General features: G+C 41.8%; 1 protein-coding gene across 1 annotated transcript; it reads right to left on the bottom strand.

The window, feature by feature from the left end:
• Positions 1 to 1,499: 1,499 nt before the first annotated feature.
• Positions 1,500 to 7,185, bottom strand: ocel1 (occludin/ELL domain containing 1). Its single transcript, XM_039816982.1, has 6 exons — positions 6,920 to 7,185; positions 3,944 to 5,158; positions 2,908 to 3,104; positions 2,588 to 2,759; positions 2,331 to 2,381; positions 1,500 to 1,966 (listed from the first exon to the last, which is right to left on the bottom strand). Exons 2-6 carry the CDS (start codon positions 5,081 to 5,083, stop codon positions 1,850 to 1,852), a joined length of 1,677 nt encoding a protein of 558 aa, XP_039672916.1. The 5' UTR covers positions 5,084 to 5,158; positions 6,920 to 7,185; the 3' UTR covers positions 1,500 to 1,849.
• Positions 7,186 to 13,046: the final 5,861 nt, after the last annotated feature.

A 13,046-nucleotide genomic window follows, 5' to 3' on the forward strand; every position in this document is an offset into this window, starting at 1 on the left:
ATAAAAAAAATTAGAAAAAATACAACCTTTAAGGAGACCAATTTTCTATGTGAATGAATAATGTATCGTAAATAAATAAATGTTCGTCCTTAAAATACAGGGGGCATAAGTCAGTACACCCCTATGTTAAATTCTCATAGAGGCAGGCAGATGTCTATTTTTAAAGGCCAGTTATTTCATGGATCCAGGATACTATGCATCCTGATAAAGTCCCCTTGGCCTTTGGAATTAAAATATCCCCACATCATCACATACCCTTCACCATACCTAGAGATTGGCATGGGGTACTTTCCATAAGATCATCTCTCAATGCAAATCAAATCAGCTATTAGGCTAACTGAAATAAAACCATGCCAATGCCAATGCCAAAACTAGAGGTCCAGGGTTTGAGTCCGACCTGAGACGATTTCCTGCATGTCTTCCCCCTCTCTCTCTCTCTCCCCTTTTTCACCTAGCTGTCCTATCAATTAAAGGCGGAAAAGCTTAAGCAATAATCTTTAAAAAAAATGACATGTGGGAGGGGATTAACAAGTAATAGAAGATGTATTTCAAGTTCTTTGGTTTCCTGAAAGGGTAGATTTTGTCACTTTGCAACCTGTTTTACATATGGCCTGTGGACAACTAGTTTATATCGACGACGTTCCACTTCTGGGATTGCCCCGTTGCCGCCGGAAATTCCGCCGGATTTTACTCTTTTCGGCCGGATGTCTGTTTCCTTCCACTTTCTTTGTGCTGGCGTTTTAAACTCTGGTGGATTTCTGAGGACTATGGTTAACTGCTCCTCAGATCTCTGCAGGGTAAATCCAGACAGCTAGCTAGACTATCTGTCCAATCTGAGTTTTCTGTTGCACGACTAAAACAACTTGTGAACGTACACATGTTCAACGTACATGCTTAGCAAGACGATTGTGATTGGTTTAAAGAAATGCCAATAAACCAAAGCACGTTTTTCTCCCACCCCTGAATGCTGTGTGGACTAGCCAGAAGCGAGACTAGTTGACAAATAACCTAATCCTAACCCTAACCCTATCAGGCTCCTAACTCTATGGAGGCTAACTGCTGTCTAAAATATACAGCCAGAGGACCGGCACAATCTCAAAACAAACAGTGATTAAAATGCATGTCTTTCTGGTGTTCTGTATTAACCAATGTATCAGGCTAACAAGTCAATGGTTGACTAACAAATGTTTCAAGTGTCTGTTTACTGAGCTTGATAGGTTAACAGCTCAAAATACTAGTGCCAAGATGGCTTTCAATACTCACTAAACCCCTCTGAAGCCTATTAAGGAAATTATGAAGCTAAAGGACAATAAAAATCATGGATTATCAAACACCCCTTTAACACTTGGAGGTAGCAGCAAAACAATTTAGCCCACATACTTACAACATACAACCAACTGCCGACACAGGGTCAAAAATAAGTTGTGGAGGAAAAATAGAATGGCAGTGCAAATAAGAAACAGCATACAATACATGTAAGTTAAAGAAACTATCATACAAACATTCACAGATTTATTTTATTTTATAAAAATTGCAATCACTGGCAGAACTTTCATTTACACTAGAATCAACATGTTACAAACAAGGAAAATTCAACATGACATGAACGCCGTACGAAAGGAATCTATCATTTAGCCCTATAATGTTAGAAATGTAAGAATAGAGTAATAAAAACCATGTTCCATGTTGATGCTATAGAAACATGTCCAATCATCTATTTAGTCATTCCTGAGTGCAAAACACGGTTTCCATTCAAAATATAATACAGTCAATGCAATCAATGAAGCAACAAATCGCAAAAAAGAGACAAAGAATCAGTGACAAAAAGGTTATTTCTCTCTGTTCTTCTTCACGTCCGACCGTTTTCCATGGCTTCCTGGTCAAAAGTGCGGATTCTGTTTTTGATGTGGCTTAATTTAGCTTTCAAATAGTCACAGCGTTCCCTTTTCTCGAGGAAGCCGGGGTCCTGTGAAAACGCGCACATTAAATAATCTATTTGATTAATGGCTGCAACCTCTCCATTACCTAAATCTGTCCCTTTCTTCTCCTTCCCTCTGCTAACTGTCGTCTTGCCTGATTCATTCTGTAATGTAGCTGCGTTAAATTAGAATTTCAAGTCAATTTTAACGGTGGAAGCAATATTACTTGCATCAGTGCACAGCTTTATTAAAGAAAAGCAAATGTGACCTGGGTGTTTACACAACAGTAAGCAATTCTAACACATCTCTGGGTTAAATGATATAATTGCCCAATTATTTTTTCCAAATGTTTGAGAGTGAACAGATGGGAAACATGAGGGGAATAGTGCCCTCACTTTTTCACAAACTTACCCTCTTTTTCTGTTGATACTTCTTCAAAATGCTTTGAATCCTCTGCTGATCCTAAAAGATAAATAGAATGAAAACCAAATGGTTTGCACAAAACATGACATAAAACAGCCATCCAGAAAAAGATATATTTAGCATGCAAATAAGAAGGCCTAATAAGGACCTTTTTCACCTCAAGTTAAATCGTGGAAGCCAATCACAGAAATGGTTTATACAGTTAATGAAATGGTTAAATAAAGGTTGTTTTACATCCGTCTCACCTCTTGGCTTTTTCCTTCTCTGAGGAGTCGTGCCATCGTGGCATCCAGCTCTCTGAACTTATTTAGGGTGGTGATCATTTCTCTGTGAAGGTCCTTGTATTCCTGATACTGGTCGTTGAAAACGGCTTTGTACTTTTCCCTTTCTTCCACGCAGCTGATCTCCGGATACTTTCTATAGGGAAGGATTTTAAGGAAGATTAATACGTGGCTCGACATCTAGCACGTATGGCTAATATATAGAGGGAAATATTTTGTGGAGAAAAAAAAAGTCGGAATATTTATACAACCCTTTAACATGCAGAGTTTAAACGTTCACTCACATGATGTAGTCTGCGATGATGTGTACTTTGGGGGTGTATTCAGGCGCTGTGGCTCTGCACAGGCTGACCGGGTTCTTATGGAGCTCAGTGGTGAGTGCATTTGGATTTATATAATCTTTATCGTTTCCATCCTTGAATGATATGTGCTTTTTCTTTTGAAGGGTGAGTGGGATGGACTGGTGAAACTCCTCCTGGGGCTTAAGGTAAAAGACAAAAAAAAAAAGAATTTGAGTCCAGCAAATGAAAATATGTGACTGTACACCACTATGTGTACAGGCCTGTGTCACCATTATTATAAGGCCTCGGAGAAAAATTTGGGTTAAGCTACTCCTAATTTAAAAAAATTAATAAATAAATGTAGGCTACAGCCAGAGAAAAGAACTGCCCCATTCTTTTGCTTTCGACAAGCTAAGCTTCTAAAGTTGCATTCCCTCAGCTGGGAGATGGAATTATTATGTTCAATCGTGGCCTCTCACCCTTTCTTATTTGACATCAAATAGATTAGCTGCCCATGCTGTTTCGTACTCGTAGGTGGTGGCTGTGAGCCTCGATGACATGGACTCTATTTGCAAACAGTAAAAAGTTTGGTAGCTGCTGAAGGCCATGCACACATTTTGTGTTTGAATATCTCAGCCTTCTGTGTTGATTTACAAGTTAATTCCTAAAAATTAACTTATAACAACAATAATGCATTACAGTGCATTACTTTTTGTAGCTTTATGTGCGAATGGTTCATGAGTCTGGACTGAGCAGCACAGACAGGCCTTATATAGTGAATTTAACCACACTCCTATACTGAATCCATGAGGAGCTCTTCCCATATCCAGCTAAATTCAACTCTCGAACTTAGAACTTCATTATTTTTTATGAAATGACTCCCCCCTCACACACACACACACACACACACACACACACACACACACACACACACACACACACCCACACACACACACACACACACACACACACACACACACTTTGAATTTCAATGAGCTTGTCTTTCATCTAAAATCTCCATGGCTTTAATGACCTGTACCTTGCTGTTAAAGTACTCCCGCTCCCTACGTGCGGCCTCATGCCTCCACATCTTCAGACACACCAGGAAGCTTCCCAGATACATTGCCATGTTGATAAATATGAAAGCTGTTCCCGCCATCTGGCCCCCATCAACCCGACACAGATTGGCTATGATGGGATTAACGCCGATTGTCGTGTAGCACAGCCCCCCGCGGTTCAAGTCATTCAGGTAGACGATCCCCGCTGCCATGTAGAGCAGGAACAGCGCCACGTTGATGAAGCCCTCTGTCAGGGGCCACCAGGGGGCGTCGAGGAGTATGGTGCGATAATACATAGTCATTCCTATCACTAAGAGCATGAAGGTTATAATCCAGGAGACCCCAGCCACTGCCAGTATAAAGGGGGTCATAGGGCCTCTGTAGCTGTACCCAGACATGCCTAGCCCATTGTTATATGCACCGTTATAGATCCCGTAGCTGTTGGACCACTCACTGTCTTTGTGTACGTAAGAGATGACACAGGCTATGACCATGCCCCCAAATAGGAGCTGAAGTCCGGCAAGAAGTCTGAGCAACCCTGGCCAGGATTTCAAATAAGAGTACTTCAGGTTATAGACCTCCAGCTTCTCGGCATAGTACTCTGCAGGGTGGATACTGGTCAGGAGAGATTCCTCTTGCGGGCCCTGATCGAACAAATCATCAGAAGGGCTCTCCCTTAACAAGGGCTTATGGGAGTTCTGGCTCGAGTTGCCAAGCGATTCCCCCCAGTTCCTGCGCTCCAGAAGGGGACTTACAGGAGGACTCACCCTGGTGCCATTAGGAAAGATCTGGATCCTACTGGTGCTGGCTTCAGAGGCATTCAAACTGTCATTTCCCTTTGTCCATTTATGGATGAAGCCCCCCCATGAGTGAAGGACGAAGGATTTCAGCCCGTCCTTCATGTTCCCTTTTTGCTCCTCCTTTTCCGCGTACGGTGCGGATGTGCTGGATGTGCAGCCTATGGAGTTTGTATCACCATCATCTGTGATATTATCTGGTGTGGGTGTGTGAGTAACCCACACAGGCACTGGTGGATCACTAATGGAGTTCCTCTTGCTAGAGGAGGACCCGAGCACGCTGTCAGGCTCTCGTCTCTTGAATTTCCTGCTCCAGCTTTTCATGCTGCGGGCTGATCTGGGTGATTCATTGAGAAAGAGCTAATCACGCAGTCCTTGTGAGGCATGGAGAGGGAGAAACTGTGGGGGCAAAACCAGAAATCATTTGTTATGTATAATAAGCATGTAAGCATTGCCTATGCCATAATTATAGTATTTTTATATAATTAAAATGTATAATTAACACACCTGGGCCTCAGTAGCTCGCACGTTTCTCATTTTGACTCAAATCCAAATGACTGTGAATGTGCAAGAGTCATATTTATTAACTGGTCAGGCTCGCATTGTGATCGGATCTCAGCCACGCTGTCCACACAGTGTGCCCACATTCATTTAGACAAAACACGCAGCTACAAGTAGAAGCAGTAGCTAGCAAGTTAACAAGTCTTCCATCCAAAAAGTCGTTTAGAAAGGAATGACGTTTGTAGAACTGATGAAGGGCATCTTACACATAGAGAGACTGAGATATGAACTGTCTGGCAACCCTCAGAGGTTCTAGCGCTGCAGCACATCAAGGACCAGAAGAACGCACCCTTGTACCTTCTTTTAATCCTGAGGATGCTGAAATACTTGACCTGTGAATAATGCCCTGACTAAAGTTTGTTTTTTTGTCTTTTTCATTTTTTTATTACGTTGTTACTATGTCTGTCACTTACTTGAACTTTCCGTTTTGTGATTTATTCATTTTATTGATCTACTTTCTTGGTTTGCGTGTTGGCTTTTGTAGGGAGGGAAAGGGTTGGGGTTTCCGGTTGTTGTTACAAGTACAGTATTTGTCAATGCGATGTAAATGTCTGTGACCTGTATGTGATAAACTGTAAAACCACCAAATAAAATGTAAAAAAAAAAGAAAAAGAAAAAAAGAGTAAAGAATGATGGTTGTGTCATCGATTTCCTCGACCTGGGACACGCCATGTCTTTTGAAAAGTCTGCCAGCCCAGCCTAACTTATTTGCATCTTGATATTTTAATCACAATGCATGCAGAATCCAGATAATGAGAACACCTTTTAACACCAGGTGTAAATGAAAAGACCTGTGGATCGGAGTCATTAGCCATATATCATATCCAGATGCAAATGTTAATACCAGGTGTAAATGTGCCCTGTGAGTTACCATTTTCACTTACAAGTAGTTATTTGATCCCTTGTTAAAATAAAAATATTATATTATAGCAGCTTTAAAATTTATTGACTCGTGTATAATCCATCACGGTAAACATAAAGGCCTCTTTCTATTTCGTCAGCCTGACATTATCATTACATGGTAATGCAGTTTAACTGAGACTTTGGCAAAAAATAAAAGAATGCAGATTTAATGTTCATTGGATTGGACAACTCAAGCAAGTTTCAAGAGTCTGCTAATAGATTTTCATATTGAATGGAAATGAAGGAACTGTTGTGAAATGGTAGGGGGGGTGAAAAATGAAGATTTCTAAAAGCCCATCTGCTTTGTTTGCAAAATGGTTACTTGTGATGTTAAGTATCACAGTATGTGTGGGGGCCGCGGACCAAAACAAGGTCAGAAAACAGAATAGAAGAAGTAGCGGAATAGACCTTTAAACACATGAATCAAATAGTGTGGGTTGGTATTAGACAAACACCACACTCTGATTTGGCAGAACAACTCGGAGAGGAACCACAGCATGACTACAGCCCAGCTCAGGCCGACTAATAACAGAAGAGTTTAAGCTGCGCTGTGATTCACAGCAAGCTACTGCACGACCTCTTAATACACAGCCAACAGTCATGGAAACTGCCACAAAGTGGGAACACATTAATAACACAGAGCATGTTTGTTTTTAAGACGATGACAAAAATCTGAAAACCAGCTACTTCTCTCACCTTTTCAGACCCCGACTTGTCTCTCTGGTCATGCAGATGGACTTGGAGAGGCTGTTTGTAAGGGACCAGGAACTGATACGTACTGTAAAATGGCCACCGTGCCCAGCAGGCCCACTCAGCTCAGCTCAGCCTCTTCAGTCTCTCAGGTGACTCACTCCCGGTGCTCAGTTCCGCACACGCAGGGCCATTGGCCAATGTGTGTGTATGTGTGTGTGGAGAACTGAGGGGGGGGGAGTAAAAGCTTAAACATTAAACCAGAACCGCCCCTGTGCTGCTGCTGACTGGCACTACTAGGGTAATCTGTGTGTGTGTGTGTGTGTGGGGGACTGAAACTGTTGACATTCACAAAACTGAGAGGAGAGGAGGTGCTACAGTGTTGGAAGAATTCAGATCCTTTACTTAAGTAAAAGTACTAATACCACACTGTAAAAATACTCTGTTACAAGTGAAAGTCCTGCATTGAAAGTATTACTTAAGTAAAAGGTATGTTAGTATCATCAGGAAAATGTAGTTGAATTATTAAAAGTAATGCAGAAAAATCCTCACATTTTAGAAACTGGAAACGATCCAAACAGTTCTGTCAATCCACTAAGTGTTAAATGGTCTAATGATTTCAAGTGGACTCGTAGGCCTGTATATAGTTGGGTAGTTTAATTTATAATAAAATATGATTTATAAACTACATGTGTTTTGTGTGCAAACATCTTAATGTGTAAAGTACCTAGTAACTAAAGCTGTAAAGATGAATGCAGTGGAGTAAAAAGCACAATATTTCACTTTGAAATGTAGCGGAGTAGAAGCAGAAAGTGGCATGAAAAGAAAAGACTCAAGTAAAGCACAAGTACCTCAAATTTGTACTTAAGTACAGTAATTGAGTACATTCCAACACTGGTGAGCCAACAGAAAAATAGGCATGTAACCCAGGTGCTTTAAAAAGGGCCTGATTGACCATTTAGGCCGCTTGTATAACATATCATTGACGCGATACATGTGATAATCCTCTCATTAATACTGCTTCTGTGTACATATACAAGCCAAGCCGTTGTCCTGAAGTATCAAAAACAGCGGCTCGTCATCAAGATTACATTCATTTGCAGAGACAAGCATGTGTTTGATATTAGCCGTGTGATATCAAATACATCTCGTATCTAAGATCTGTGAAATACTGCTTTATCATCCCGTCCTTTATGAATAATTCATTCTCTTCTCGGCTGTGTCATATTGTGTTGTTGCCACGGAGGGAACTGGAGTGTGTGGCACTAGAGGGCAGCAAGCTCCTGTGCTTCTCACGTAGACCGCTCTCTTTCCCTTTTCAGAGTTTGCTGCGGCTCTCTCAATCCCACCTACTGTCTCTCTCTCTCTTTCCCACTTACCCTTTCCTCTGCTGCATTTAATGTTTCCGAACCTGGCTAACCCTGTGAACACCAACATCTATGTATGTTATTATGTTTTGTTTTTTTAACCATGCATCTTCATTCCTGTGTCAAGAACAGAACTAAATAGCGGCTACATTCTGATGTTGAGATATCATAATGTTTCCAAGTAGCAAAGTGCAGGTGGTTATTTTTAATGTAACCAGTGTCCGGTCTGTTTTATACTGCAACACTCCCCTTAAGCAGTGTGTCTTCTCCTCATTAAGATGTAACCCTCTGTGTCTGACTCCTGCTGTATAATGCGATGTTACTGTGTGCCAGCCATTCTCCCAGAGCAATGCAGATTTTCATGTAGAGAAGGCTCAAGGCAAGGACATCTGTAGTGACCCCCCCGCCCCTCTTCCACACACACACACACACACACACACACACACACACACACACACACACACACACGCACTGCAGTACTCATAGCCAATACATTACAGTAAACACACAATGCAACCCAGTTCCTCAAGTGAGTAGCGATTCCCACCAGTGGCCTTGGCCCGGGGCTAGCTCATCTGTTGTTGCTGTGCATGTCCTCTACTGCCAGCGCAGGGGCCTGCTCAGCTGCAAATAATATGCGGAACAATGCGAGAGTCATGTATCGACTGTGTATACAAAGCCAATGCCTAACATGTCAAATAGTTAATAAATGAGCGTACACACAGGTCTCGCTGCCCTGAGTAACATAAATAATAAAATACTAACTACTACTAACTAATAAAAGTAACATGAATATTTGAAATAAGTCATGAATGAATGGATGAAAGTGTTTAAATCAATGCGAAATGTCTATGAGATAGACAACATTCAAATGTTAAAGGAATTGTTTGAAATTTTCTGGAAAATGTGCTCATTTGCTTTCCTGCTGAAAGTCATGAGAAGATCACCACCGGCACTCTCATGTCTGTACGCTAAATATGAAGCTCCAACCAGGAGACGGTTAGCTTAGCTTAGCACAAAAACTGGAAACGGGGCAACAGCTAGCCCTGCTGCTCAAAGGTCAAACAATACTAATGCTGCGTTCCATTTACCTCGGAAGTCGGAAGCCTGAGCTCGGCATTAGCGAGATAGGGCCCTAACAGTGCTAACCTGAAGAGGAGTCAGACCTGACCTTCGGCAGCACATCACATGCCCCACCAGAGGAGAGAGAACCCTGGATCACCGTTACTCACCCTTCAAGAAGGAGCTTCTTCCCTCAGGCTGTCCGTCTGCTCAATGAGAACTGTGGCTAGCCCCCCACCCACCACCTTATTTTCTTCTGTTTACTATTTTTATGGATTTTTATTGAGACGGAACAGGTACACAATGATTTTCACTGCACATTGTACTGTGTAGGATTGTGTATGTGACAAATAAATAAATTGGATTTGAATTTTGATATCATGTGGTTACTTAGAATTCCTCATGGGGGGCGACAGAAACTACGCACTATAGCTTTAATGTTTAATCTTCGTGCAACTTTAGTGTCGGCTGTGAAGCACTTGCGACACAGCGCCATCTCCTGGAATGTCAAGTCCGTTGATGAAAATTAATGCATTCTCGTTTTTTCGGTAGTGAAATATTATAGCTAAAACAAACAAACTGAAAATGTACATTCATTTTTATTTAAAAAAGTTTTTTAACCAAGATTTTATTATCAGTTTACTAACTATATTTTTTCAAAGATTATTTTCGTTTGTTGCAGTTTTAGTGTAAAACAGTATTTTACTACAGCTTTGAGTTTCAATAATGGAGGAGATTTTATTTTCCTTTTGTTAAACAGGAATCCCTCACTGAAACTCATCTAACTTGTTCCTTGTATTGATTTTTGCTACAGGACTTTACTTTCCTTTATTTAATTTGGGGAAACTCACTTTATTTGATATTATTCTGTGTGCCATTCCACTTTAATTTAGTTTTGGTTACACTTTACTTGAAGGTATCTACATAAGAGTGACATGACACTGTCATGAATGTGTCATAAACATTATAAACAAGTCATAAACGTTTATGACACAACGCTTCTTTTAGTAAGGGTCATTCGGTTTTTGTCATGACAAGTTAGGGTTAGGGTTCATGTGTCATGACAGCGTCATGTGTTCATGACAGCGTCATGTGTTCATGACAGTGTCATGTCACTCTTATGTAGATACCTTCAAGTAAAGTGTTACCGTTTCTTTTTGTGTGTTTAAATGTTGTTCTAATGCCTCGGCTTTGCCTTATGTAAAGCACTTTGAATTGCCTGCGTGTTCAAAAGGTGCTATACGTTCAAACTTGCCTTGACTTGCCTTTATTGTAATGTTGTTTTTTTTTTAATTGAGCTCTATGCATTTCTGACATTTAACAGTGGCTTTACAATGTTTTGCTTTTGCTACAGTTTATGTGGTGTGTTGGCAGGAAATCGCTTATCTTACGTTCCTTTCAAAGTGGTCAAAGGTATCTATCAATAGCCCGTCTTTGAGTGCGTCATTAAATAGTGATGCACTGGGTGATCAAGCATCAACAGACGAGGCAGTGAGTGATGGAAGGATCGGTGGCTGTATAGAGAAAGTTCATCTTTTTTAACGGATTAAAAACTGTGACGTTAGATGGGATCATAGATCTGGGTTTCTAGCCTTGGCTGAAATGATTCTGTCAAATGGAGGACAAATGGGAAGGCACATGTATACATTATGTGTGCGTACCAGAGCCTGCACATGCAACACTGTAGATACATACATGTCCTGACATATTGCTCGAGGGCTCAGGAAAAAAGGCTCTTTTCTTCCTTCAGAGTTAAATGAAGCAGGGAAGCTACGGCAGCCTCCAACAGACAACCTCGTTTGTATCCGTTCATTCTGCCTCAGATCTCTCGGAGAGAACGAGAGACTGATGGGTAGAGATAGAAAGATAGATGTTGAAATCCATGACACTCAAAAACATTCGTTGGAATTAAAATGCCCTTCACACCCACTCCCCACCACTACAGCATTGTGCATTAAAAAAAGGCCAAAAACCAAGATCAATATTCCTATTCTCTCTGATTTCCCCAAGTGTATGCCAAACCACGTTAGCTGGAAATGATAGGGAGGGCATTAAGCATAATGCAGCTTCTAGCCATTAGCTCCCAGGGCAGACGGGGAGAAAAGTGGGGCCTGTAATAAATTCAATAAATGACTTCCCGTGCCTGCCTCAAGTTGTCCCCGAAGGACCTTTTCACACTCTGGGATGATCCTCAACACCCTGCAAGCCCATTCCTCCCCCTTGTTCTTCCCCAGTCTGAGGGGTCATGCTCAGCCCTCTGCAACCTGCTTTCTTCTCCTCTCTTGTCTCGTCTTTCCTCGCTGTGGACTCCTCTTCAGTACCCTCTAGGGGAGATCTCTGGTAATTTGATGCCTCTTTTCTTGCCTTTCATGTGCTCATTAAGACACTGACATTATTACAGAAGGAAATACGGGAAACCTTACCTGCTAAGGTCATTAACTAAGCTGGGTATCTGTGGCGGAGTCGGTCCTAATGGAGCCAATTTTCCACTTTGGCTTGCACTATGCAACAAGATTGTGATCTATTAGTGCACGTTTGGAAAATCACACAGTATCCTTATCGCAGCGTTGCGCTCGAGTCACCAGGGACGAGTCCGAGTTAACTCTCGAGTCCCCAGTGATCGAGTGCGGTTCCAAGTCTGAGTCACTAAAGAAGAGTCCGAGTCGAGTCACCACTACCTGAGTTCGAGTCCGAGTCGAGTCCAGAAAATAGCGACTCGAGTCCGAGCCCGGGACTCCATTCACTGCCTATTAAACATGAAAGCGGCCCGAAACTTCATCCAACTTTCAAATCCAATTTCACGAATTGCATAAATCCCCGAGTCCAAGTCATTAGCGCGTCACGAGTTCAGAGAACAGCGAACACCTCGTCACCGCCACATCATGTACGAAACGATAAAAAACTAATTTTCATTTAATGATGCTGCACTCATATGGGAGGGATGAGGAGCAGAGGAGCTGTGTTTCCACTGCTGCATGTCTTTGGGGTTGTATAGCAACAGCTACAGGGTGAATGACTCTAGCACTCTTGCGGGATATCGGTCTGCTGCCAAGTCCCTCCTGATTTGGCTGTAATTAACCAGGCTGTGCCTTGTTTGTGCATGTGGACATGAATAGTAGCTTGTTATTTGAACATTAACGGCTGTGCGTGTGTGTGTGTGTGTGTGTGTGTGTGTGTGTGTGTGTAGCTCATAGTTCACCTTGGACCAGCGCCTCAGCAGCTGTGTGTCCTCTGGAGCGATGTTTATGTTTCTATCAATACATCCTCCTGTAATCAGGTCTTAAGATGTCCCTGCCTCACAGTTTACAGGAAGAGACACGTGATGTCTGTATCTGTCAACGCACGTGCCGACTCACTTTTCACTGTCACAATTGGCTTTAAGCTGCTGCCATTTCCCTTTCAAAATGGGTGGAACCTGTGTGAGAAGAAAACAAAATAATTCAGATCGGAGAACATGCACGGCCGGAGTTTGGACCCTTATCGCGTTGGTTTAATAACGGAAAAATAAAATCATAAGTTGTGATTTCAAATAAAAAGGTTCGTCTACCAGCTGCCAAAAAGAAGAAGAGAGTTGTGGTCATAGCTGAAGATAAGTCTTTAATGGTTTGACCGTGGTGTCTCTCCTTGCTAGGACAAAGGCTCACCTGCAAAATGAAGAGACAGCGAACAGTATACAGAGAACATGTTAAAACCCATTTGCCATC

The sequence above is a fragment of the Perca fluviatilis genome, chromosome 11 (assembly GCF_010015445.1).
Source record: "Perca fluviatilis chromosome 11, GENO_Pfluv_1.0, whole genome shotgun sequence".
In the NCBI taxonomy this organism is placed as follows: domain Eukaryota; kingdom Metazoa; phylum Chordata; class Actinopteri; order Perciformes; family Percidae; genus Perca; species Perca fluviatilis.

What these genes read in the sequence shown, in the direction of transcription:
- ocel1 (XM_039816982.1), bottom strand. Translation starts at nt 5,083, where the DNA reads ATGAAAAGCTGGAGCAGGAAATTCAAGAGACGAGAGCCTGACAGCGTG. An exon ending in GAGAAGGAAAAAGCCAAGAG is followed by an intron (nt 2,382 to 2,587) that starts GTGAGACGGATG and finishes TTTATCTTTTAG; the next exon opens with GATCAGCAGAGGATTCAAAG. An exon ending in AGTATCAACAGAAAAAGAGG is followed by an intron (nt 1,967 to 2,330) that starts GTAAGTTTGTGA and finishes GCGTTTTCACAG; the next exon opens with GACCCCGGCTTCCTCGAGAA.